The sequence below is a fragment of the Micromys minutus genome (assembly GCF_963924665.1).
Source record: "Micromys minutus genome assembly, chromosome: X".
In the NCBI taxonomy this organism is placed as follows: Eukaryota; Metazoa; Chordata; class Mammalia; order Rodentia; family Muridae; genus Micromys; species Micromys minutus.
The window spans coordinates 26,631,007-26,658,569 of record NC_137970.1 but is presented as its reverse complement, the minus strand read 5'-3'; the positions used below and the strand labels follow the sequence as shown (position 1 = coordinate 26,658,569).

Sequence of the window (27,563 nt, the reverse complement as noted above, 5' to 3'; positions counted from 1 at the left end):
ATTGGCCATTTGACCAATCAGATTCTCGTTCTTGCCGGCAACTGTGCCGACTCTAGAGGCGGTTGGCGCCCCCTCGGCAGCTTGGCGCGCGTCCTCCGGTCCGCCTCTCTGCTCACCGCAGCCTGGGCTCCTCCTTCGTCCAGCCTCCAGGGCGGGATCTGTTGGCTTGCCCTACCCTCGCAGCCTAAGCCTGCCCTCCACCAGACGGGTCCCCTCCCCGCGGCACCACGGCTTCCCTTCAGCAGCACGGCGACGGGGGCTTCCCCTCAGCAGCTGCTGGCGCCTCAGTCTCAGCAGCCAGCCAAGCTCCGCCGCGGCCGCGGCCCGCAGCCGCCGTAAGTGTTGAAGGAGTCCGCTGAGGTGGCAGGGATGGAAAGAGGGAGAGATGGCTTGGGCGCGCCCCCCGCCGCCCCGTGAGCGCCCCGACGACCCCACCCCGAGTCCTCCAGGGGCGCCGCACCCCAAAACTCACTTCTGGAGGCGGTGGCGCCCTGCTCTCCACTCTGCGGTGCGCTGGTGATTTTGGGGGCCGGTCCTGGGTTCCGCGGGGACCCCGTGGCACCTGTGGTTCGCTGATCGCCTCAAGTTTGACGGGGCGTTTTGGGGAGGGGCCAGGGTAGCTGCGACGGAGGACTTGGCGCCCCTGGCGGGCCAGCAGATGCCATTGTCTCTGCTCCGCTCTTTGCCGGTCACCTCGCCCAGCTTTGGGAACTGATGGAGTGTGGTCCCGGGAGGAGGGGAGGTGTCCGAGATTGTGGGACCGCGGGGATGCTGGTCCGGAGCCCACTCCAAGGCTGAGCTCATTGTGGTTTTTTTGTTTTGTTTTTGTTTAATACCAATCTGAAGAAATTGTTGTCACAGGATTTGCGGCAAAATCAAAGCGAGGGAAAAGGAATACTTGTGCCACGGGTTTCGTCCCATGTTAGCCCATCATTTGTTTTGAGGAAAATGCTTGGTTTCTTCGTCCTACAAAGTGGTGGGGCAGATAATGGGCCCCTCTACAGATAGCCTACAGCACACCCCAGTCATTAGCAAACCGTCTTTCCTGGTCAAGATTTAAGAAAGCTGATCGGTTCCTTCCCCAAGTTCTGGTAACGGTCTGCGTTCAATGTCCACTTGATGCTGTACTTGCTGTTCTCTTCGATGCCGCTGTCTTCAGGACTTAAAGGGGTGGCACTTGGCTCTCAATGAATTATATAGAGTGTTGTGTGGGGTAATAGCCAATTTTAACTTTATTAAAGTTAAATGGCTACGTCATAAATATCCGGATGTTTTCTTGGTGCCTTTTTGGGATATTGCGAGGTGAATTTCCTGTCGAAATGTAGAGCCAATTTGATTGTATATTAGTTACGTAAATTCCTCCTCCGGGTGTTCAAATTTAAGGTAGTGTGGTGAATATTAAGAATCGCCCTTGGGTGGATCTTACTTGCACTGTCACTATTAAAGGAACTTAAAAAGGTTAAAACAGAACACCTATCTGAATTTTACCTTCAAATTAGCTTTACAATTTAGCCCGTTTTTACCAGTTGAATTATAAAATACGTACCTTTAGAAAACAGACTGACCAACAGACATGCAAATGCTAAGTAAATTCATACAAATTAGCTTCAGAATAAAGTATACTCGAATCCAGCATACATTCAAATGTGTTTTTTTTTTGTTTTGTTTTAAAAGAAGTATTCTGTGCAATGTCTCAAATTTTTGTTTTAAATTAAATGTCCTGTGTCTCAATATGAGCAAGTTTGAGTAAAGCTTCGTAGGCTCGCATTCCCTTTTACAGACACTAACTCAGTTCTTGAGTGCTTATTTTTCTTGGATTTTATAAAAAAGAAATGCAGACATAAAAATTGGGCTTTTCTCTTTAAAATGTGTTGTTTGTGAGATCTTTATTATTAATATTCTGTTTTGCTTAGAATATGCTAGCATAAATTGAAGGGAGTGCTTTAAGTGGTAAGCAGTTTGCCTGCAAGAAATTCAACTTGGAACTAGCATAGCCTCAGGGTGAAAATAGTAGGTCTCCTCTTTTCTAGAAATGTACCTAAATCAACTACCTGATGTCTGCATTTGCTTTTAATGTTATGTAGAGTGGTGGAGTGTGGAACAGGTAGAAAATTGTTTCTTGAAATTATCAGGGTTTTTGTTCTTCAAAAATTTCACTCCAGTTTACCACCCGTTCTGATTTCTACACAGTCTCTTCCACACTTACCTACACATAGTAAGCTCTTTCCAGAAGAATGTTCTGCTATTATAACCTGCATAGAAATGTTGATAGCTTATTGATCATTTGTCAGGGCGTTTACAGCTGTGAAAATCATGTGATCTGAACTGTTGATCCTAGATGTATGTAATATTGATTTTATTTATTTTAACAGATGCAGTTTATGTTGCTTTTTAGTCGTCAGGGAAAGCTGCGACTGCAGAAATGGTATGTCCCACTGTCAGACAAAGAAAAGAAAAAGATCACAAGAGAACTCGTTCAAACCGTTTTAGCACGGAAACCCAAGATGTGCAGCTTCCTTGAGTGGAGAGATCTGAAGATTGTTTATAAAAGGTATCTTTTTTTATTTATCAGAAAGGTGAAATGCTGTCAAACAATAAGGTTATTTCTAATGAGTAAATTGCAGACGTTTATGTCAATAAACAAAGATTAGTAAATATTTAAATGAAATAAATTTAAAGGAAAACTTTTCATTTAAAAATAAGTAAGCGTTATTTTGATTGCTTGCCTTAGGCTGAAGTGATAGCAGCAGGCAATCATTTTTAAACTAATTATATAAATAAGACAGACAACTATTCATGCTTAATCACCATTTTAGAACAATTTAATAAATTCATTATTGGGGTAAATAGGGTCAGTATTTTAAATTTTAAGTGCTTTGATAAATTCAGACAAGCATAGATAACTGTGTAATAATTCTTTCTTACAAAAAATCTATAAAATATTAACTGATTTTCATATTTCTTTTCTGACTTTTAGAATTAATCTTATTCATAAAGATCCTGGGCATATAGACTATCTCAATATATAGATATTTAAATACTTTGTGTATATACAGGTTCTCTTTCCTAATAGCATTTATTAATTTGAAATAGACTTGTTGCTGTGAAGGAGTTATGCTTAGATGTGATAATTTTACCAAGGATGAACTTCGTAAGTTATGTTGCAAAATAACTTTTAAAAAATAGCTTCTTACACAGTTTTTTTTTCTTTTAATGTTACATTTCTTTATTTTCTTGGTAACCAAAAGTTTTCTAAGCAGTTTTACAAGAAATATAATTTCTTTTATAAATTCTTTCATAGAATATTTTAAGGGAACATTTTCTTATTTCTTCCCCATTTCTGATTCCCTTTGAATAATATACTGAATTTAAGATAAAAGCATTTCTTCATATAAAATATTCTTTTGTATGGAGAGTGCTCAGAAAACTAACAGTATGGAATTCAGTGAAGGTGGAGAGAAATCTAGTTTTCTATCACTCATTCAAAATCTGGTGGGTTTTGTGGAAGAGGTGGCAGGGGAAGTCATGGAGATTAATGGGACATGGAGACCTTCTTAAGTACGTTATACTTCTCTTTCTTTCATAGTGAATTTCATCAGTTTGAGTGCTTTTTGTATCCAATGTTTGGCTTAGTATTTGTTGAGAAAGTTCATAGCATTTGTGAATTGGGAGATCCCTTAAGAAGACACACACAATCTTTTTGTCCAGGAATAGAATCTTGAATAAAACAAATAGAAAAGAATTGCTTTTCTAGAATCAGAAATAAGAATCCTGTACCTACCCTGGCTCAGTTGATCTCTGTTCTCTGCACAAAAAACAGGGTCTTTGTTTGTTTGTTTGTTTAATTAAATTTATTGAACTGTTTATTGTTCAAATTTCAATTTATAAAAGACAAGAATTTGTAAATGATGACTTGGCCCAAGGTTATATACTAGTGATGGGCTTAGGGTACAGTCTGAGTCTTAAATGTGAAGGCCATGGTTTTAAATAAGTGTGGGAAGACATAAAGATCAGCTCTGCGTTTTCTGCAGATTGAGGTAAAACAGTGGCTGGGGGTGGGCTGAGACTGGCACCTGCAGGATCAGTAGGGGACTGCATTGGTTCCTGAGCTAAGAGGCCAGGAAGGAGACCTGTTACCTAGGAAAGAGAGAGTAAAGTCATTTAGAATTTGGCTTAGGAAAGGTAAGCTAGGAAATTTAGTTAATTTGAGGGCAAGTTGTTGTGGCCTTTGTTGTGTTCCCTTGGCCCTCTGATGGGATGTGGTGGGCATAGACATAGAGGGTGAAAGTTAGACACGGTTATCAACCAGTGTTCGGCCGCAGATGGAAGAGATAAAGACAGATTGAAGTGATAAAGAAGCAAGAGTGGTGTCAGGTCAGTAAAGTCACGGAAGCAGAGAGATTTGAGAGTCAGAACACCAGTGCCAGGTTTCCATGAAATTCACTAAAAGTGGAGAGCTCTTAGAGTCTTATGGTGAGTGTTTTATGCATTGACTGTTGCCAGAACATTTTTAGTGGAGTTGAGACAGACTTGTGATATATAATGAGGCAAAGGTGGAGAGGTAGAGAAACGACACAGCTTGTGTAGAGTATTTAGGAGAGCTTCACTGAGGACACAAGAGGCCGTAACTACCCATAGACATGAATTCTGGATTCCTGGACAGGGTTTATAAAAGGTGTGAGAAGTTTAAGCTTATTTCTAGATAGTGAAAGGAGTCCCCCAAGTGGAGAAGGAAAATCCTAGCAAGAGAACAAGCCCATGAGTGGACCATTCGGACGGGAAATGAAAGAGCAGGTTGGAGCTTAGAGCGCACACACCTGCCATGCAGCCCTGTCCTGTTCATCTCCATACCTTTTTCAGAATTTCAAAAAGAACTCCAACCTGATCTGATACTTAGATCAGTTTTTTTTTTTCAAATAAAACTTGGACTTAACGAAAAGAAAAATAGCCTTATTGAGATGTTTTGTATACAGAAGACAAAATGTATAATGCTTTTCTTTACACTCCCTTTCATTTCATCCTGAAAACCTCATCTGCTGCCCACTTAACCGTGTATTTTGTTATTATCAGGTGATGTGTTTTCCCTGTTCCAGCTGGAAGACCTTTTAAGACAGAGGCTTTCTACTGAACGCCTAAGAAATTCTGCCCTAGCACCTGCACTGTTCCTCTTAGCGTGTTTTTTATGTCGTCTTTGTTCCTTGGACCTGTCCACATTCTTCATCCCTGAGATTTGGCATATATGTTTTCCCTAATGGGAGGAAGCACTGGGGGTATTTGGGTAATATACTTGAAAGGACAGGCTGAAAATCTGAGAATTTACGTTGTGTTCCCATATGCCATTACCTAGCTTTGTGACTTTGGATGTGTTTTGCCTTTGTTTCATTATCTTTAAAATAGATGCTCCTGAAGATCCCTTAGAGACAGAACTTTATATGCCTAGTTTGTACAGCATTTCATAGTAGAGGCAGTTGAATTTCGGTCTTTTAAAATTAATTTTAAAATGCAGCCCCATGTTACTAGCTTGAGAATTTGTTGAAGGATACTTATTGATTTTCTCTACTAACAAAAGCAATGTTACTGACATACCAGTGGGTGTTGAGAGTTGTTTCCCTACATTCATGCCCAGTCAGCTGATATTTAGCTGACTGCGGAGAAGTCATGTGTTTTGAATATAAGAATAGGCGCTTTCAGATGTTCTGAGAGCCAGTAATTAGAGTAAGCCCTAATCCAGGGTGCTAAAAATAACCAAACATACCTCTCTTCTTACTAGTCTGTTATTAATTGTACTTCACATTTAGACTTACAAATATGTACTTAGAGAACAAAATGAGCCTATTATTGAATTTTAAAGCATCATTTGGTCCTAAAAATAAGGAGTATTCTTCAGGTTTTTTGGTAATCTTTTACTAAATAAATCTTTTTAAATCTCTTTCTCTTCTTCAATGCTCTTAATATATTGCATTGAGCATATTTTAATTTTAGCCAGGTGCATAATTATTTTAGTATAGTTTGCAGCTGTGGCTTTTAATAGAAAATTTGGGCTCCAGGGTCAAATTTCCGTTCTGAGTCTGTTACTCAAGCCTGGGTCTCCTATAAATGCAAATAATAATGATATCTTAGTTAGGATGTTGTTAAGATTAAGATGATAAAATATGCAAAAGCCTTGGCTAACACTTCTGTCCCACTGATAGGGGCTCTTCCTGGCGCTGCTTCGTGCTTGTTTTCTCTTCCAGGCCTCCTGAAGAGGCGCTCTTATGCTAATAGGTGTCTTTTCACCTGAAAGGAACTGTTCTTTCAGTTGGTGTTTTCTCCCCAATTCTAAGAGAAGGAAGCATTTGGAGGACTGAAGTTGCCACTGAATGTCTTGGGAAACCCTCTTTAGATCTCTACTATGACTGGAAAAAAAAAAAACTAAAGTTAAATACTGTTAATTTTTTTTAAGTATTTTTGGTTGGTGCCTAGACACGAGTTCTGCTGATTTTTAAATTCATGACTGGTATAACTTAGGACCTTCAGATGTTTATTGTTTAAATATTTTGTTCCTTTGTGAAGAAAAAGGCAATAATGTAGATCAAGAAGCAAGGAGAGAGTCCCCATACTGAATCCCCAACAGTAGCATGGGACAAGTTTGAAAATAATCTTATTCCAAACTGACTGTTAATGATCTCTGCAGTGGAGTTATTTGATGGTCTTTTTATAGAAACAAGTGTATCCTATATCAGTGATTCCCAACCTTTGGCAAACCCCTATCTCTAAAAATATTTACATTATGACTCAACACAGTAACTAAAGTACAGTTTTGAAGTAGCAATGGAAATAATTTTATGGTTGGGGATTCCCCACAAGACGAGGGCCGGTATTAAAAGGCCGCAGTGTTAGGAAGGGTGATAACCTCTGTCTTTTGTGCCAGGGTTGCCAGATGTAGTTGAAGAGTATGGATTAGGGAGGATGGAGAGTTGGAAGAGCCCTTGCTTTTTAAATAAACATAACAGGGTTATGCAGATTAAAACAGGCTTGCAGATTAGAGATGTCTGTATATATATTGTCCTTCAATAATATGTCCTCCTAACACATTGACAATATCTTCAATAAACCCTTCAGTTGGGATAAATTGACAGTTTGTTTTCTCCCATTTGCTTGTAGTGTGAATCAATCACACTGTATATTTTTTTCTAATTAAGTAAGCTTAAGAAAAACTGGCTCAATTATATTTTTCAAATGCTCAGAAAGCAGTCTGAAAGGAAGAAGAGCAAGATCAATTACTGCTTCTAAGAGACATGATTGAATTATTTTTCTTTTTTATTTTTGCCTGTGTTTTCCAAAATTTCTCTTGCACATTTATTACTTTTGTAATCTAGGAGAAAAAGAATTTGTTTTTAAAAGAAGAATAAACATGATTATAATAAGCATGAGGACTTGTACAACAGGACATGAAAATAGATTTAGATAACATGATTATAGGGGTAACATTTTTCTGTAATTCTGTTTCATTACAGATATGCCAGTCTATATTTTTGCTGTGCTATTGAGGATCAGGACAATGAACTGATTACCCTGGAAATAATCCATCGTTATGTGGAATTACTTGACAAGTATTTTGGCAGTGTGAGTAGTAGTTTTAGTTTTTATCCTGTCTCTAACAAGCTTATTATTTGAGGATTCTAACTTTAAGGAGAGGACAGAACTGACTTCTTATTTCTTGTCATTGTTTCTAGTTAGCTTTCAGAATCTCTGGCTCCACAGAGGTACTCATTTAATTATAATGGTGAGAATAAGTTCTAAAATAGCTTTTTAAAAAATGCTGGAAAGATAGCTCAGTTGGTGACGTGCTTACCATCTAAGTATGAGAACCTGAATTCAATCTCCAGGATGTACATAAAAAGCCAGTGCTGGCAGTTGCTGCTTTTTAATTTATGTATGGATGTTTTGCCTACATGGACATCTATGCATCACCTGTCCACTTGGTGTCTACAAAAGCCAAAAGAAGATGTCAAATCCCCTGCAAGTAAAGGTACAGATGGTTGCAGCTTAATCACATTACTCAAAAAATGTGTATTTAAAGATCAGTTTTTATGAGTGAAAAATTAAGGTGACTACATAGGGATTGTGCAGAGCCAGATCTTACTTGTAGGCATTATGCTGTCAGTGCTTGAGATTTGACAATATAGCTTCCTTAAATCAATGGTGCTTAATCAGCAAGATTTCCATTTTCAAAAGAATTAAGATCAATTCAGTCTGAGATTTTATTCACTGCCCAGTAGTGAATGAGCATCTTTGGCTTAAGTTTTACCAGGCCTTGTTTTTGTTTGCTTATTTTTGTTGTTCCTTTTCAGGTTTGTGAACTTGATATCATCTTTAATTTTGAGAAGGCCTATTTTATTTTGGATGAATTTCTTTTGGGAGGAGAAGTTCAGGAAACATCCAAAAAAAATGTCCTTAAAGCAATTGAGCAGGCTGATCTTCTGCAGGAGGTAAGCTACTTAGGCTACTGAAAAGGAACTAGCATGTTTCGCTTTCGCTAGGGAAATCTCAGTCATCATTCCCATAAGTTTTAGAAATGATCTCCAAGCATGCCTGGTATGGAGTGCTCATGTGTCAGTCACATCAACTCAGTTATCTATGAATGGGTGGCTCTCTGGGGGGATGGCCTGCTAATCAGGCTTAGAGAACAGAAAGCTTTAATTCAAATAAATAAATGAACCAATAGAGAAATAAATATATATATTAAAGGGGGGAAACAATTGGCAGAAAAAACCCAATCATTTAAGAACTTGTCATTCTTTGTTTTGAATTACTTAAAACCCCTCCATCTTTTACTTTAGTGTGGATAATTAGGAGTTGACTGTGAGATTATGGCATTTCCTTTCCAAATTGGTTCATGTTTTCACCTCATGTCCATTAAGAGCAAATGTAGCCAGGCAATTGTTAGTGTTTTTCTAATTAAACTTTTTAGAGAACCCTCTGGCTTTGTATTAACAAAATTAACTTAAAATGAATTTGTAATTCTTTGTTCTTTTGAAATAACTAACCATATTCTGTCAAAACTATTATATTCTCGTCTTAACTTCCATATCCCAGAACCATAGCAACCCCTTTTTCCTTCTAATTGCCTTCACCATCCTGAGCTAATCATGTGTTTGATGATTAGCTCTGAGGTACCAAGTTAAATTATGGTTTAGAGCTTATGGTGGTTATTACAATATAGAGTTTAGCATGAAAATGTGTTAGTAAAGAAAAATAGGGTGTTTTCATTAAAATATATATGTGTACATATATGTGTGTGTGTATGAAACATAAATATCTGTATCCTGTGGATTCAATACTAAAAGCATTGAAAGTAGATTTGTATTCATCATTATTTTAACCATTTCTTATCTATTACATATTAATTTTTAATTAATAAAACAGAATTTAAATTCATTTTTTTAGTATTTCTGAAAATGCTAACTCTAAAGGAATAACTTAGAGGAGAAGAATAACTCTAATTTTCTGTTATAATTTCTTTACTTTTTTCCTTTGTAGTGGGGGAAAACTTCTAGTAAATTCTCTGTATCAGCTGTAGGGCCTGCTTAAGGTTTCCTTGATACCATCCAGACTCTACAACTACCAAATGTGAGGCTGCACACTGTGTGTTTAATGTTGTGGTTGTCAGAATAAATAGGTTGGTGAGTGCAGAACTGAAGGATTTCAGTGGCAGCCTTCATACCATCTGCTGTTTTGTAGTCAAATGAACACAGACCTTTTTCCTTGTGTACACAGTTCGCAGTAGTGGATTATTTATTGATTGCAAACATGTCATTTTTGAGGTTTGTAATTTTAACATCAGGTATGCTGACTCCAAGTCTAGATTCTACTGTTATAAAATTGGTTTTAAAGTTAGCATCTCCTGTTCTTTACTAAATATGCTTAAAGAGAAAAACAAAAATGATCAGGTCAAGTTGGGGGTGTAGCTCAGTTAGAAGAATGTTTGCTACCTTTCGTGAAGCCCTGAGTTCAGTCCTCAGCTCAGCATACACCAGACACGGTGGTACATGCCTGAACATTAGCACTTGGGAAGTACAGACCGAAGGATCAGGAGTTACAGATCTGGGCTACAAAGGAAGTTTTGAGGGAAGCTTCAGGGTAACCTGAGGCCCTGCCAAAAATAAAACTAACCAAAAGTTAGGCCCCAGGATTGGGAATTAAAAATTCTTCATAATTGTGTCTTGTATTAATGTTTAATTATTATAAAACTATATATCTCTCACAGAACTCATTTCTTCTAAGTTTTTCATCATTTTGTGATTAATTTTTGTTGTTTTTAAGACATTGTTATAGTTTTTGCTTTTAATGTTTTTAGACATTTTTATAGTTTTTGCTTTTAATGTGTTCCCAAAGAGCAATGCTTAGGACACTGATATTTCCTTGATCCTGCGTTACTTTGTAAATGCTGCTGGAACATTGGAAAGCAACCTCGTTTACTTGATAGTATGTATTTACCCTATGAGGGGAAACAAAACATCTTTATAGGAGTATGTGCTATTTATTACTTCTTGGGCCTGAGGAGGTTCACTGTTGTCATTACCAGTAGTTAGAACTTTTCATTGAATGGATTTATAGACAGTATTTTCAAAAGTCTCTTCTTGTTAGATTTACTACAATGCCTAGTATATAATAGCTTTGTAGGCCTTCGAGTTTGAGATCTATTAGTCACTTTGTCAATATCCTGAAGTGATTTTGTTTCTGAAACTGTTTAAGCATAGTTATTGTAGCTAAATTCATCCTAAACTTTGAAGTGAAAGTACTAAAAACCCAATTTTAATCTAAATTTTAATGTATTTTGACTTTCCTATTTAGTGTCAAAATCTTTATTTGGACTATTTTAAGCACTAAAGATGATTTTGAATTAACAATGAACTTTATCTGTTGGCTTAAGAGTATATATAAATTGAAATAGTTTTGATATTAGATATTTTTATAATATTTATTGAGAAAATCTATTAAAATTCTGCTTTTCCACAATTTATATCAATATGTAATTTAAGTAGTCTTTCATTTTGTGGGCAGACAGGATAGCCAGTAGCTAAAGTAGATTTTCTTTGGCTATCATGCTACAGAACAAAACAAATGTATATCTGAGTAATAACTGCCAAAATATTAACAAACATTGTGATTTAATAGTATATTTTTATATTTGACATTTGCAACCAATCTATGTTTATATCTTTTGGTTGCATGAATTCATAATTACCTTGGGGAGGGAAATCACAGAAATTGGCCTATTACTCAATTTGTTACTGGTTGACTGTTAGAATTTAAAACATGTCATCTCAACATGCCACTGGTACTAAAGTTGATTTTTATATGAAGATATAACATGCTGAGATTAATAAAGTTATATTCTTTATAATGCATAGCATATTTATCTCCCCATATACCTAGTTTGGGGAGCATACTGTGAGGGTTAATAATGCAATTGAACTCATTTTCTAAGCACATATATTGATGATGCCAAAGGAAATAATAGTATGGCTTTTTTTCCTTGTGAAGTCAGGCACTTACCAGCTTTTCTCTGCTCCTTAATTTTATAGAGCCAGAATGAAGAATGGGGAGGTTTGTCTGAGGATATCTTATGATAAAGAACAGTCTAAGACTTTAGTTCCTTTGACCCCCAACTTAATTATTGGTAACTACTAAATTTACCATTTTTGTGGCATGAATAAAATGGCACTATGCAGAGACTGTTGCACGTGAGATGATTTCAAGTCCTTGCTTGATCTGTGAAGATCAAATAGTTAAAATAGTAGACATCAGGCTTGATATAACCCTAGCGGTACATGCATGATGATATTGATCAGCGCTTTGAGATGTGTAGACCTTTCTTTCTTATACTAACAGCATCAGTTTGAAATTCATGGGGATTGTTTTTCTTTTGAGCTTTGTTTGCTGTTGGTATTGCTTCTCACAAAAGTAATCCATGGAATGGAAAAATGTGAGGTACCAAAAGCAAGCACTGTACTCATGAATTTGCTTCTACTTGAAGATGACCATTTTATGAATAGGGTCACTGGACTTGCAGATGTTTGTCTGTCTCATCTAGAACATGATAGTCTTTGGAGAAGTACTGCTACTAAAATTGATTTTTTTTAGTGCTGAGGCCTGCATGAAATATCTTAAATAGTTTTTGCTATGTCTGTGTGAAAGTATCTGTGGGACTGCATAAAAATGGAAAGGTAAGAATCTTGAGAGAAAGGATTTCTATAAAGAAATGAGCTTTTTATAATAACATTAAGCGAATAAGTACTTCTTAAAATATCTTACAACATGAAGATTTACGTTTTTCAAAAAATTAAGCTTTGCTACTTTAAGAATATTTAGGCATGCTAATGAGACTCAAGAATATCTCAAATTGTTTAAAAAGCACATATCTTTTCAAATATATAAAATTGTCATTTAACAGCAAAACAAAACATTTTTACTATAAATCTTTTGCTTTATTTTCTTTAATAAGATAAAACCCCTAAAATTCTAAGTACCGCTCTTTCATGTTATAACTTTTAAGCCTAAACTTCTTTCTTTAGCTGGGTTAAAAGTTAGGGGTATGGTTATTAATACAAGAGTGCTTTAAATGTAGCTTGGGATCTACTAGAACTGATATGGAAAAATGAGATTTTTTTGATACTTGAAATAGACAATCCAGAAGCAGGCAGATATACAAGGGAGAATAGATTTCTATCCTTTAGTTTTATTTCTAGTACCATACCATATGACTAGTGCCATTAGTGTCTGGTTTTTAAGTTGTAATTATTTTGTTCTATGTAGTTTTAGTCAGCTTCCTCCTCTTCCTGTTCTTCCACCTCCGTCTACTACTACTCTTCCTTTTTGTTCTTCAGAATTTTGAAACCACCCCCCTTATTCATTTCTAACTCCTGGTAGCTACTGTGAGCTCTTTGTTTCTTGTTTTTACAGCACCTGCGGATAGAACTCAGGATAGTGCTCATCCTGGGCAAGCCCTCCATTGCAGTCCTATATCCCTAACTTTACCTTGCTTTTTGTCATGATTAAAAATTTGAATAATTTAAATAGTCAATTATTATAAATTTGATCTAAGACATTTTTACTAGAACCCATAGTAATGCAGTTTTATATTGCATTGTATACAAAGTACAAAAATTATTGAATAATATTCTCATTACTTGCTTTACTCTATCAAATTTTCTCTTCTATTTTTTTTTTTTTAATGTCAATCTTCACCTTCATAATTGATTTCATGATCCTAGAGTTAGGACCTACTAAGAGCATATTCTGAGTAGTCAATGGTGACTTTTTTTTTATTAAACAGTACTTAATGAAAAGTTTTAGATTGAGTTATTCCCATACTGACATTATAATTTGTTTCATTTCCTGTTACTTTTAAAATAATTTAATTTCCATAGCAGAAAACTTAGTAAATACAGCCCAGCACACTTGCATATAATCTTACCCACCAAGCAGAGCCATTTATTCTTGATGAACTCATTTATTCTTGTGGAAACGTCCTGGGACAGTCATGCACTTCAAGGGTACGTTGGGCTATACATGCTTGGACAAATTCCTGGTTTTCAAAGCGGTACATGACATCTACTAGTTAGAGACCAAGGACACTGCAAAATATCCTGTTCTTCACAGGACACACCTACCAAGGAGTTATCCAGCCCCAAAAGTCAGTTGTATCCAAGTTGAGAAACCTTGACTTAACACTTTGACCTAAAAATTTCATTTTTCATTTGTGAACTGTTACCCCTTTTTAATGTGTAGAATTATGATATAGTAGTATATGTACTATTCAGTATAAATAATGGCTGAAATTAGAAATACTAAGGAGTATAAAAAACTTTAAAATTGTGAGAAGAACAACATGTTAACACATAAATGGCTATAAAAATCACCCCGGTGATTCATACAAATTACCTTTGCCAGATAACTAGCAACTGAGGAGATAATGTATGGTTGCCTTTAGAACCTAACCCACAGCAAAGCTTATGGGATGTCAAGGATTGATCTAATTTCCTCAACAACAACTAGATCTGTTCACTTCTATTAAGGTAATTGAGTTTTTATGTGGAAACAAGATTGAATCTACCCTGCAGGCAGGCAGAACTCTATTGAATTTGTTGGTGATTTCCTCATCCACTTTAGGATGTGATCATGTCTTTAAAGAAGACTAAAGTGACCAGACTTTTCATAGTCAGACTTTCTTTTGTCACAGACTTTTTGTTCCTCCTCATCTATTAGACTTGAAGAGTTTGTTTGAAATTCTGATTCTAAGAAATTGTTTGTTTAGAAGACTGATTAAATTTAGAGTGTTTAAGGCAAGTTCACCTACACTAGAATAAGCTTAAAATAGTTCTTTACTCTAAGCTAATTTTTCTGTTGTTTTATTTTTATTTTAAAAGTATAATTATATGCCAGAGAAAGTAATTGGTCCTTAGTATCTTATAATTAACAGGTTTAAAGTAGCAATTGTAAGACATAATTAACAAATTACTCAACTTGTTATTTTTCAGAAAATAATAATAGAAATAGATGAGTAGCTCAGTGTGAAAGAGCAAAGGACATGACAAAGTCAGGGTTGAAAAAAACAAGTCTTTGCCATAGCAATACAAATTAAAATACCAACTAACCCTTTTAAATATTTTCTTCTTGCAACAGTAAGAGACATTCTTGTTACTGCTTGTAATCACTTAGCGTTGTATTTCATTAAGGATTGGTTTTTGTGGTGTTCATGATGAAACATGTACTATACTCTTTGTGCCATTAGGTTCACATTCAAGTATTTTATCCGACTAAGAAATGTATATATCCATGGATATATATGTAAATGCACCAAGACATAGGCTCAGCATAATATTAAGCCATTAGAATTTACCCAAATGTCTATCAGTGGGAAACAAGTAAAGAGAATTAGAATTAGAGTAGTCATACCTGCCTTTGCTAATATAATGTAAAATAAATAAGACTAAATTTCCATGTAATGATATGGAAAGATACTAAAGATATCTGAAATTACAAATGATCAAGAAGCAGAATATTGACTGTCATATAGCTCCTCCCTCCATTTTCAGATGAGAAAAACAAGCAAGTTTTAAAATATTTATTTTCTATTATAAATTTTTTGGTGGAAGAATGCTGCAGTGTGAATGAGAGTTCACATTGTGTTGTTATACATGAATTACACCGTGAGCCATGTCATCTACACTGCCTTATAAACTGTTTTCAATCCTTCTATTCTTAAAATTCATTGCTCAAAATAGAACTTAATGGTTTTGTTTATTGTGTGGCCATTTGTGCTTAAGCCCAAAGAATATTATTTCAGAGTTGAGTAGAAGAAGTTTGAATGCTATGCCACAGAATTCAGTTAGGGTCAATAAAAAGAACCACTGTGTTGTAAAACAAGGGACAAAATACACTTTTTTATAATATAAGGAGAATGGAAAGAAACTCCTCTAAAAACAACTGAAGTAGGTAATAAACTTGAAATCACACTTCCTTATATTTGCTCTTCATTAAACATTGTTTTTTCTTTTATCACATTGAACTAGAACCAGGAGAGTAGCCAGTCAGTCTTGGATATCTAAGGCCATAAGCTTACTTAAGTATCTCTCAGTTTAATAGTCCTTAAACCAATGCAATTGCTTTTAGGAATATTTAAGCTTTCTGGTTAGTTTTACTTGAGTCATATCATAAATTTATAATGATGAATGAATATCTAGGGAATTTTATGGTACTAGGGCTAGTTTTTTTTTTTTTTTAGGAAGACAGGTGGTTCCATAAAGAGAGCTAAGTTGAGTTTTGTCTGGTGTGTTTGACATCTCAAATTTGCCATATTCCATCTAGTCCTTTTGTAGCTTGAGAGTGAAATTATTCTTAGTACAGAGGATGAGAAAGCATGCATACTGACAAGAAGGAGCTCATGCAAAGATTAATAAGCATTAGGAATAAAAGGGAAAGTATACTGTATTGGGAGGGGGGATGGGACAGAATCAAAAGCACTAGTTGTAAGCAAGAAATGACTCCTTTGTTGTATGGCACTAATGGAGTAAAGCTGGAGATCTTTTCATGAGTTAGATGAGCAAACTTGAGAAAGTTCTCATTCTTGGACTTGAAAAATGACATCTAGAGGAGAACCACTGGGGACTGGGGAAAAGAGGACATAACAAGCAAAGTGTGGGGTTTGGCAACAGCGGAGCAAAGTGATTGTCTAAAAATGAAGTCTCATTTCAGGTTGAAAATGATGCATTTGTAATATTCATAAATTCAGTTTTCTGTGTTATATATATGACTGCTTTCAAAGGTGCCCATGGGAAGATGAAGATAGTAGACCTAGTTGCACAGCGCCTTTTGTATGCTGTGATAGGCTGTACTATCACCTCTAATTCTTACATACTTGTCTTTTATTCATAAAATGTATGAGGACTATAAGGCTCCAGAATACTGACATTTATGTTGAACTTACTGTATATCCTTTCTATATGAAAGGGGAAAAATCTTGGTCAATTACAGACATAGTTAAATCTTTTACCTAAAAGTCTAGCATTAAATGTTAAGTAGTCATTAAAGCACTTATTTATAGCAGAATTTCTTTAGATGTTAACAGTCTGAACTGGACATTTTCTAGTACCCTAAAAATGATTAAAGGATACCATTTACTATATTTACCACCATTTAATTTCGTGCATTTTAGTGGCGTCTTTCTTGAAGGATGGTTTTCCAGTAAAGAGGGGTCTCTTCCTATAAAAAATATTCTTGGCCATTGATAGGTGCTAATTTCTTGTTTTAGTACAGTAGTATGGACTCTTGGCATTAAAAACAAGTAGTTTGCCTTATCATCAACCCTTTTGCTTTCCAAAGGCTCATTAAAAACAAAAACAAACAAACCAAAACCTGTTAGTTAAAAAACAATGGAAGTGCCAGGGGTGGCTTGTTCATATAGAACTTTTGTCCTTGTAATTCTTCTCCAGGAAAGAATGACTGCATTCTATTTTATTTTTAACTTTATTATAATTTACTTTATTCAGCCCTGTTTGGAAACCACCTTTTTTCTTCATTGGGCATAAAAATTATCATGGTTAGTTTTCATATGACATGATATAAACGTTGAGAACTCAAAAAGTTTAAAGACTGTAACATAAAGGAAAGGACTGGTATTGAAGTATAAGGTTATTTGAGACTTAAACTTTTCTTGTTCTCTCTCCAGAAAACAGAAAATATGTATCCCAGCAAGAGTTTCACTGGGTATAAGAAAGCGTACTAGAATACGTGCTGGAGTACAGACACGCATCAAAATGTAGTAGGATATATAAATTCAGTTTTAATTATAATTTTGTCAAGTTTATTATTTGTTTTTTGGCATTATTTGGAAAATTAATTGCAATACCAATGGATAGCCCTATTACTTTATTAAATTGATGGCTTTTAGGAAATTTTTCCTATAATTCATAATTGGGATTATAATATACCTTTTATACAGAATATTGAAGTTGAGTGAGAGTCATTGACAAAGTATTCTTAAATATAGTAAATCAGTAATGTTAATACAGATGAGGACTTTCCCTGTGAGAATGAAAGCTTCTGTAAAATGAAGCATTGGGTATTTGTTACTAATATTACTTTACTTGCTTGTTTTATCATTATACTATTCTAAATGGGAAAAGGGCAGCTTTTTGTAGCTTAATATTTTAGAGTTCTAACTTCAAAAGTCATCTGGGATGCTGTAAGGTCCGTTTAAGACCCCCACCTTGGGTTATTTTTGTCACTTTCTGATGTGAGAACATCTAATATCTTATTGGATATATTTGTAGGGAGATATTTTAAAGTTTTAGGAAGTTCCTTAGAATCATTTTGAGGACTTTCAAAAAATAATCCTTAGCCTCAAAGTCAGGTTCTTTTAGCTAAGCCAACAATTAATAAAAGCTTTCATAGGTATTTAACAATACCATATGGGAACTACTTTTAACTTACTGGGAAGCTATTTCTCTGGGATCTCTCCTTAGTGTAATAGGACTCTAATGAATGTAACACACTAGTGAAAAGGGAGTATTCTAACTGAACTTGCCACTAATTAGCATTTAATTAAACTGGCAATCTTTTCAGATTAGGAGTTAGCACAGTGCTTTGGGATTCTGTAGAATGTAGGTCATCTTGTTTACTGTTACATACCATGAACTTGAAAAAGATAAATCTGAACTGGGCATTCAGAACACAAATGTCCAGCCACAAACCAAAGAACAAAAGCAAATCTGATGTTTTAGATAATTTTACTGTGAACTAAACATTCTGATTGTGTCTCCATCCGCTTGTATACTGTGTGTAAGAATATGTGCATTTCTTTTGTAGCCACGCCATGAATATTTTAATGTCCCTGTGTACTAATGACTGCTCATCGGCTATGCAGAATTTCACAGAGGAAATAGAGAACTGATATACTTATGAAAGAAAATGTCCTCAGCTTGGTGACTAATTCTCCTGTAAAATAATATAGCATTTTAGAGCTAGTACTTTTATGATTGTATTCTTTCTGTGCGTATTCCTAATTCTATTTATTTTGTATATGATATTGACATATTTTTTCTGTCTACTACTGATTTCTTCTTGACAAAATGTGACTTGTGAATGTTTTGATTAATATTCTGAACACATACAAGTTATCATTAGTAAATCATCTATGAAAAATCTTATGGGAGTATAAGAGAAAGGCTGGGGACAATCACAAATGTTTACCAAAGAAAATGCAGTTAGGATCTCAGGCAAAATTAGGAGCACCACAATAATTAGTGTAGTTTGTCCTTCCACTGTTGAAGAAAACCAAGCTTTATTTAGTGCTAAGACTATCTTACAGTCTGTGTGAGCTAATATGTTGGACTGTCTCACATAAAAGTGTATGTTGAAGCAATATAAGAAAAAAATCAATTGTATAATTCTCTAAGACCTAAGGTTAAAACATTTCAATTTTTAAGAAATTTTGTATTGCTAATATTTATTAAGCCACATTGTGCAGTGTCAAAAGTCCCTTTAAAAACTATCAGAAAGCTATGTCACAAAGTCTCCTGAATTGTTGCTCAGTAGCAGCCTTTAAGTTAGTAATACTGAGCCTACTTATGTGATACAAAAATTCTGGTATTCATTTTCAACATCCAAACATTTATATTTTATTAGTTAATGGCTTCCTAATTAATATATTAAACTTTCTTCTAAACATTCAGTGCTATGTTAACTATGCTTGTATATTTTGGAATACTAAAAACTTTTAATATTAATTTTATATAAATATGGTTTTAATAATAAGCAAATTTTACTATAAAAAATGCCAGATAACTCATTTGTCTATATCTAGAGTTTAAAGCCAAAGTAAATTGTTACTAAACAATAACTTAAGAGGCATGTTAGTGCATGCCTGTCATCCTAGTACATGGGAGACCTAGGGCATCCCTGTCTCAAAAGACAAAAACTAAATATGCCAAAAAACTCTAGTAACTTCAAAAGGTATCCAAACCAGTTTCCCACTGAAAGAAGATCTATGAAATGTTTTAGGAAATGTAGTGTTAGGCAGCTGTACAGCTCAGCTCTCTTCATTACCATCTGAAACATCACAAACATTGGTCTTTCATTTCCATTTTTCCCATCCTCCCACACTACGTGTTGTTCATCTGATTTTAATGTTGCATAAATATGCATTGTCTCATGCTTGTTTGTTTTGGATGCTGTGTGCTGAGCTATAAGAAAATGTTGTGTTTTTGTGGGGAGGGGTTATCTGTATACAGCTGCTTGCTTTAAATTAGCAGATTCTGAAATAGCTTTCCTTGCATGTCTAAAATAAAGTATTGCATGTACTTTGTCTCATGTGAATGACTTCTTTCTTCTCCATCCTTTTTGATAAAATAACATTTTATATTTTCATTTTTCCAGGTAAATTTTTAAGTTGTGATTTTTAAAAAACAACAATTTCTAAGCCTACAATAGTACTAAGTATATTCACATTGTTGTACAACAGATCTACAGAACTTTTTCATCTTACAGAACTGAAATTACATAATTCATCAGCCAACTTCCCATTTCTCTCTCACTGAAGGCAGGCCCTGGTAACAACCATTCTATTTTAATCATTTCCCTAAATAATTTTGAGCTACATTTTCACTGTAAACTTCCAAAAATTACATCTTGTATTATAAACACTTTGAAAAAAATTGAACTTGCCCAGTCTTAAAGGAATATAATGTATAAATTAAACTAGACCTTTAGAAACGATATATATTATTAAATAAATAATGCATATTCAGAAAGCAACATGACTCTCTTCAGACCATGGGCAATGAGCACCTTGGAGAAATCTGATCAGCTCCAGGGAATAGTTATGGGCCATTTTTATCTAGATATGCTGAGCATATAAACTGTATAAAATTCAGTATAAGGATCCTTTAACAAATTAAAGGTTACATGAAGCTTAAAATGACTTGATATTAAATGGAAATAACTTTTAAATTCACATGTAATTTGACTCATGTGAATGACTTTTTTCTTCTCTATCCCTTTTGATAAATTTTATATTTTCATTTTTCCAGGTAATGTTTTAAATTATGAATAAAAAAATCAAACAAACATAGAATTCACCATTTTAACTATTACTGAGCCCACAGTATGAAATAAGTGATTTGGATGTCGCTCATTTAATGGTTAAAGAAAGCCAAACACTTTAAGCAGGGGAGATGGGCATCTATCACTATTGTTGATAGCTGTCTTTAAAAAAACTATCATGAAAGCATCTAGACAAAAACAGAGAATCCCATACAAATTATGTATAAAATTCCATAAAAATTATACATCATTCAGCATCAACAGTAATCAACTTCACATCCACTTTCTCAAGCAAAAACACTAGACAAACATATTTCATCTTTAATGCTCCAGTATTTATTCCTAATAGCTAAGAACCGCACCAAACAAAATGGATGGGAACTAATTTTGTCTTGTGATTGGCTCAGCTTTTCTAATTGTCATAGGGGAATAACTTCATAGAGTTAAATTAGGTTCCAAAGACATTTTATATCAGATTGTTCATAGGCCTTCAGTCCCTCAATTTTTAGCAAGGCTGTTTTTTGCTCCGCATTCTTTGCCATTAAAAAGCAGAAACAAGCCTTTTAATACCAGTCTGCTACATTCCTATTTAAGAGATTGTATTCATGTGGCAGTGTTTACCTTTCTCTTTTATCCTCCATCTTTCTTAGATCTATAACCTAATTAGATTGAAGTTAAATTGGTGGGGGGTGAGGGGCGGGTAAGTGTACTTCATAGATTATACTACCTTTGGGAAACTTCCCTTTTCACTACAGCTGGTTTTTCATTACTAGACAAGCATACTAACAGGCATTCTATGAACTTTTTTTGGCTATGGTTTTGATACTAAATGCTAAACACTTGCATTTAGATTTTAGTTGTATAACTATCAGCTAATTTTTGAAGCACTTTCTTTAAATCAGGCATTGAGCCTTAAACTCACTCTCAACACATGGAGGTAAGTATACTATTTTTGTTTTCCAAGTATGGAAGCAACAAATTTTAAGTCATTTAAGATTACACTGTACAGATTACTACCATTCAACCTAACATTCTAAAGATTCCTGATGTAATTTAATTTTTCTTTTCCTTGTTTTGTGCTGGCTCATGATTAGGATGCAAAAGTAAGTTTATTACTGGTTAACAAAATCTTACATTGTTTTCATCTATTAAAGTAATATTACTTTTTAATTACAAAATTACAAGTAATAGCTAACATCTGACCTATATGGTCCTTTTTTATTTTTGTAGTGTACAAAATTGGTCAGTTAGGAAAAATTTTAAATACCTCTTCTAGATTTGGCTGATTCATTAAAAATAAATATTCATTCTTACATCAAGACAAAAAAACTTTTTATTCCATAATGTTTTTTCTGTATGTCACCTCCACCAGTGCCAGTGGTTGCCCAGGGGAGTCTGGGAAGGTAACTGTTTCTAAAGCATTGCAATGGACAGTTAAGGCAGGCATTTCTCTTGATAACATGTGACAAAACTGAACATTGAAAGGATTAGAAACCTTACTAGAAACTTGAGGGAAGAGAACTTTTTATTTGGAAGACATTTTGAATTTTAGTATTTTAGATAATAATTTTCTGTATATAATTTCATACATCACTGCTAGCTAGCTTACAATGGGCTTGATTGCTTTTTGTGTTATAGCAAGAGTGCCCAACACACTGGTCAATAATAGCTATTTAGTAAATGCTGAAAATATTCTTCTGACATTTTAGGCACAAATCTGAAAACTACTGGCTGTCACTAGTAGATTACTCCTGTGACCCTGAATTGCTTTCTTTAATCTCTAAAATGAGCATGCCCTTCATGTGAGCTTTTTATATTCTCAAGACTCTCTGAATCTACTTACCAGAGTCTCACATTTTCCCTCCACAGGAAGCTGAAACCCCACGTAGTGTTCTTGAAGAAATTGGACTGACATAACTGTCCTCCCTTGCTGATGACTTCTTGTGGCATTTCACACTGTAGATGGTCACTGCCTCTCATGTCCATGTTAGCTAACGGTGTAAGATGATGTCTTGTCAGTATTACTGTTTTGCTAAGCTGCTTCATTTAGGCCTACCCAATTCTTTTAAAAGGGAACTTTGGTTAATCAAATGATAAATTAAGGGACATAAATATGAATTAGGAAGATATAGAAAAAGTAACATACTATTTCAAGTTTAAAGGTCTCATAATTATGTGCTTATATAAAAATGTCTATATACATGTATATCTAACAATTTGGCAAAATACATTTACTACTGTACTTCAAAAAGGAAGCTTAAATTATGTGAAACCTGGTTTAATGAAACCAAAGACTAGAATCATTTCAGTATACATAAGAATAAAAGGAATTGACACATCACAGATCAAATGAATGAAAGTTTATTGAAAATTTAAGCAACCAAATTTTTACTAAAGACCCATATTGGATACAACATGCATTAAAACAAAAGGAATATAATATAGATGCTTTTAGAGGACTAACTTAGAATGATGCAGTTTTACACTAAAATTCATTAAGTATTCTGAATGAATGGGACAAGGAACAAAGACTTTCCTAATCTTGAGCACATAATGTTTAAGGCCAAGTAACATTTGACTCCCTGAGGTGAAGTTTTGGTGGTCATAATCATGTCGTTTTCGATGCCCCCAAAGAAAATAGGACGGTTAATTACCAGGTATTCTTCATAATAGTATGTTGCTCTCTTCACAAAGTATTGCATAAAGTCATTATCTAAAGCATGAATGTTCCTTCTGGGGTGCTTGTTAAAGCCAAATTTATTTTCCTTCCCTATTGCTTGCTTCCAGTTAGAAGTGCTACAGACTTGACAGCAGCTCCCAACCTTTCATGTCACTGCCTAGTTGTCGCAAGTCTATGACAGCTTAAAAGATACCTTTTGTACAGCAAAGTGAGAGTTGACTCAAGCAAAGTGGCATTGGTTGGCCCTATATTTTTTGAAGCTGTATAAATGCGTGGCATCACTTTTATACATCCTGACAAGTACCTGAACACATCTCCCTGCTTTCTATGTTCCCTTGTAATATGCTAGGCTGGAGTAAGCTTTGCTGTGATTGTGAACAACTTTCAAGCCACCCAAACACTGTCTTATCACATCACTAATTAATGGTAATAAATGTTCTGCAAACACTGTGGTGTGCTTTTATCTCTTTCCAAAAGTTTTGTTGAACTAAGGAGAGCAGCTAAAGAAAGATTTTTTTTTTCCAATACAATGTTGACAATCCCTCCCCTTCTGACACCCCACGCCTGCACTGAAATGTGGTGGCGGTTGCAACCACACACAGAAATGGCAGAAGGGTCAAGGAATGTTTGTGTACTTCAACTCAGTAAAAAAAAAAATCACATGGACTCTTATGTTATCAAGACTTACAACACATTTTCAATTAATAAATGCCGCTTTTAAAACCATGATGCAGTTGACTTTTATCCACTTTTTGACTTAGCAACTCAATTATTCCAGATAGTCAAATGATATCCAAATGACAAATCCTCACCTCCTCCATATGAGAAAGTTGCTAGTACATGCAACAGAAACAAATTACTATTTATTGACTGTGTTGCCCAATTTAAGCAACAAAACTTCTAGTTACAGTAAGAATATAGTTATGGGGCTTTTTGCTGCTGTAAATAGGAATTATTGCATTCAAAACCTGAGATATTTAAGAACAAGGAAAGGACATTTGTAAAGGGCCTTTGTGAATGCAGCTGTTCACTATCAAGCCTGTGGGCTTCTGTCAGATGCAGATTTGAGTCATGAGTAGTAATCCGGTTCATCACAGACACATGCGGACACACATTCATTATGAGAGGCATAAAGCTCAAAGTTACTATCAGGATAATGACCCAATCAGATTTTCTAAACTTCCCTTGCACTCTATACAGGCCCATTAACATCTGAGGGGAAGGCCCTCACTTGCTTAATTGTCTTGAGCTCAAGGAGATGGATTTTATATCCTTTTCCATCATGATCTAAGAATTCAGTTTTAGGACTGGGTATATACCTCAGTGGTAGCACCCTTGCCCATCATGTTTGAAGCTCCAGCATCACACATAGAAAATTATCTTTACATAATCTTGGCTGCAGTTTGAACAGTGTTTTAAAAAACACCAAATGTATTTAAAACATACAGCATTAATAACCCCAGTGAATTTAGAAATCTATCATTTTGAGACTCTGAGCTGGGTGGATGAAGCTCTGCTCAGTGCCACTGCAGAGAACCATGTTTCAGGAGCTGCCCTATGCATAAGCTTTTTAATGCTGTAAAGTAGAGCCAAAGTCAAATGCCAATTTTTCCGAGATGATTAATAGGCAGCCTGGCCAAGTTCAAAGCTTTCTGATATATAAAACTTTATAAATGGAAATACTCCATCCACAGGCAAAGTGTAACCAAGATCTGTCTAGATGGGTAGTGTGTAACTTCTGCACAGGACTCTGATTAGTAAACACATCACTGTATACGTCAGGAATCTTGCTCCAGTAAAGGAAAATAAAGATTTCAAAAAATCTATCGTTTTGAGGATGAAGCAGGCATTAAGAATTGAAACAAGTTAGACGTAGTTAAATTTCCAACATTTTGTGCCTGTTTTTTTTTTTTTTCCTTTTAAAAAAGGAGGCAGAGTCTCACTCTAGCCCTAGCTGTCATCAACCTCCCAACTGCAGGGAGTTACTAGCATAAGCTACTGCACATAACTTGTACGCATCTTTAGTGAATTCTCAAACATCAGATTGTGAAATGCCATGTGACACTGAATTTCAAGGCCCAAAGCATGGCAGTGAAAGTCTGAGAATCAGCATCTTGTGAAAGCTAGAATAATGCACGAAGCCACATTAACTTCTCTTCACTGATCACTCGCGACTGTTACACAAGGGCTATTTTTAGCAGTAGATGGATTCATCGGTGACAACTAATTTTCTGGGAAATGACAAAATCCTTTACCTCTATAAAAACCTTTCACAACACACTATTGTAGACAGCGCCTGACAGCCCAAGTGAAGGAGGAATGAGCTATGGAGAGAGAAGTACGGAAATGGGTACAGCATCACTCTAAGACATGAAATAAGTTTTACAGGGAAGAACCAATTTTTACCTATCAAAAAATAGAGTATTTTAAAAGAAAAAAATGGCCAGTAAGTAGAAAAAATAGTGATAATAAAAACAAGCACTTCAATACCTAAAGCCTGCCAAACTAGCGAAGATTAAAGTAATAATTCTGTACTGTAGGAGCTATTAAGGTTAGAGTGATTTTTTTTTTGGTAGTCTTTCTGGAAGTAAATTTGGATTACCTTTCTTGATATAGTTTATTCTAAAAATTCATTAAGGAAATGTGAGAGGGTCACCTTTAGCATCCACTGGTAGATGTACTGTATATGGGACTTAAGAATCAGATTGATGAACACAATTGAGTGAAAAATATCAAGACCATACGTGACCTTTGAATTTAAAAAGTGTATCACGACAATGACAGATGCTCCACCATGTTCATAGCAGCCTTATTTATAATAGCCAGAAGCTGGAAAGAACCCAGATGTCCTTCAACAGGAATGGATACAGAAATTGTAGTACATTTACACAATGGAGTACTACTCAGCTATTAAAAAATGACTTCATAAAATTCTTAGGCAAATCGATGGAACTTGAAGCTATCATCCTGAGTAAGGTAACCCAGTCACAAAAGAACACACATGCTATGCACTCACTGGTAAGTGGATCCTAGCCCCCCAGAAGCTCAGAATACCCAAGAAACAATTCATAGACCTTATGAAGCTCAAAGAGAAAGAAAGCCAGAATGTGGATGCCTCAGTCCTTCCTAGATGGGAGAACAAAACACTCATGGGAGGAAATACAGGGACAAATAAAGGAACGGGATTGAAGAAAAGATCATTCAGAGGCTGATTCACCACTTATGGAGCCACCAAACCCAAGCACTATGGCTGATGCCAAGAAGTGCTTACTGGCAGGAACCAGATAAGTATGGATGCCTCCTCAGAGGCTCTGTCAGAGTCATACTAATAGAGTTGAGAATACTTGCAGCTAACCATCAGACTGAACACTGGGACCCCAATGAAGGAGCTAGAGAAAGGACTGAAGGAGCTGAAAGGGTCTGCAACCCCATGGAAAGAACAACATTATCAACCAAACACTCCAAAACTCCCATGGAGTAAACCACCAACCAATGAGCACACATGGAGAAACAAATGGCTATAGCTGCATATGTAGCAGAGGACAGGAGTATCTGACATCAATGTGAGGAGAGGCCTTTGGTCCAGTGAAGGCACATTTTCCCAGTGTAGGAGAATGCCAAGGCACTAAAGTGGAGAAGGTGGTTGGGAAAGGGAGCACCTTCATGGAAGCAAGTGGAGAGGGAAGAGGGATGGGAGCGGGGGCGGAGGGAGATAATATTTTAAATGTAAATACAGAGAATATCCAATAAAATATTTTTTTTAAAAAAAGTATGTCAGGCTGGAAAGATGGCTCAGTGGTTAAGAGCACTTCTGGAGAATCTAGGTTTAATTCTTAGGACCCACATGACAGCTAGCTCATAACCATCTATAATTCCAGTCCAGGGGACCTGACATAACTCTACTGGCCTCCTTGGGCAGTAGGCTCACAAGTGGTATACATAGATACATGCAGGCCAAACACCTATATGCATAAAGCAAAAATAAAGGCTATGGACTAACAAGAAAAAAGGTAGACTGGCAAGATGGCTCAGTGAGTAAAGGTCCTTGGTGTAAAAGCCTCATGACCTCAGTTCAATCCCTGGATCCCATTGTGTAACTGACCCCTAAAAGTTCACTTATGGTACACACACAAACACACACAGAAGGGGGTGGCACAAAGACAGAAAACGGAAAAAAAATATACTAAAGCATTACTCCAGCATTAACTAATGTTCTCAAGATTAGGATTACAAGTAATTTCATGTGTGTGTATATAATTTATCAAAAGTATGATTTACATGAGAGCATTTGGCT

General features: G+C 35.5%; 1 protein-coding gene across 2 annotated transcripts; it reads left to right on the top strand.

Annotated features, from left to right (window-relative positions):
* The first annotated feature begins 213 nt into the window (after nt 1-213).
* AP1S2 (adaptor related protein complex 1 subunit sigma 2) lies at nt 214-23,716 on the top strand. 2 transcript variants are annotated; one of them, XM_080909778.1, is made up of 6 exons: nt 214-335; nt 2,373-2,551; nt 7,497-7,605; nt 8,334-8,471; nt 11,571-11,665; nt 22,459-23,716. In XM_080909778.1, the coding sequence occupies exons 2-5, from the start codon at nt 2,373-2,375 to the stop codon at nt 11,613-11,615; spliced, it is 471 nt and encodes a 156-aa protein (XP_080765904.1). In that variant the 5' UTR covers nt 214-335; the 3' UTR covers nt 11,616-11,665; nt 22,459-23,716. The 2 variants fall into 2 exon arrangements, with proteins under 2 accessions (XP_080765904.1, XP_080765903.1); XM_080909777.1 differs by lacking the exon at nt 214-335 and adding an exon at nt 354-508.
* Nucleotides 23,717-27,563: the final 3,847 nt, after the last annotated feature.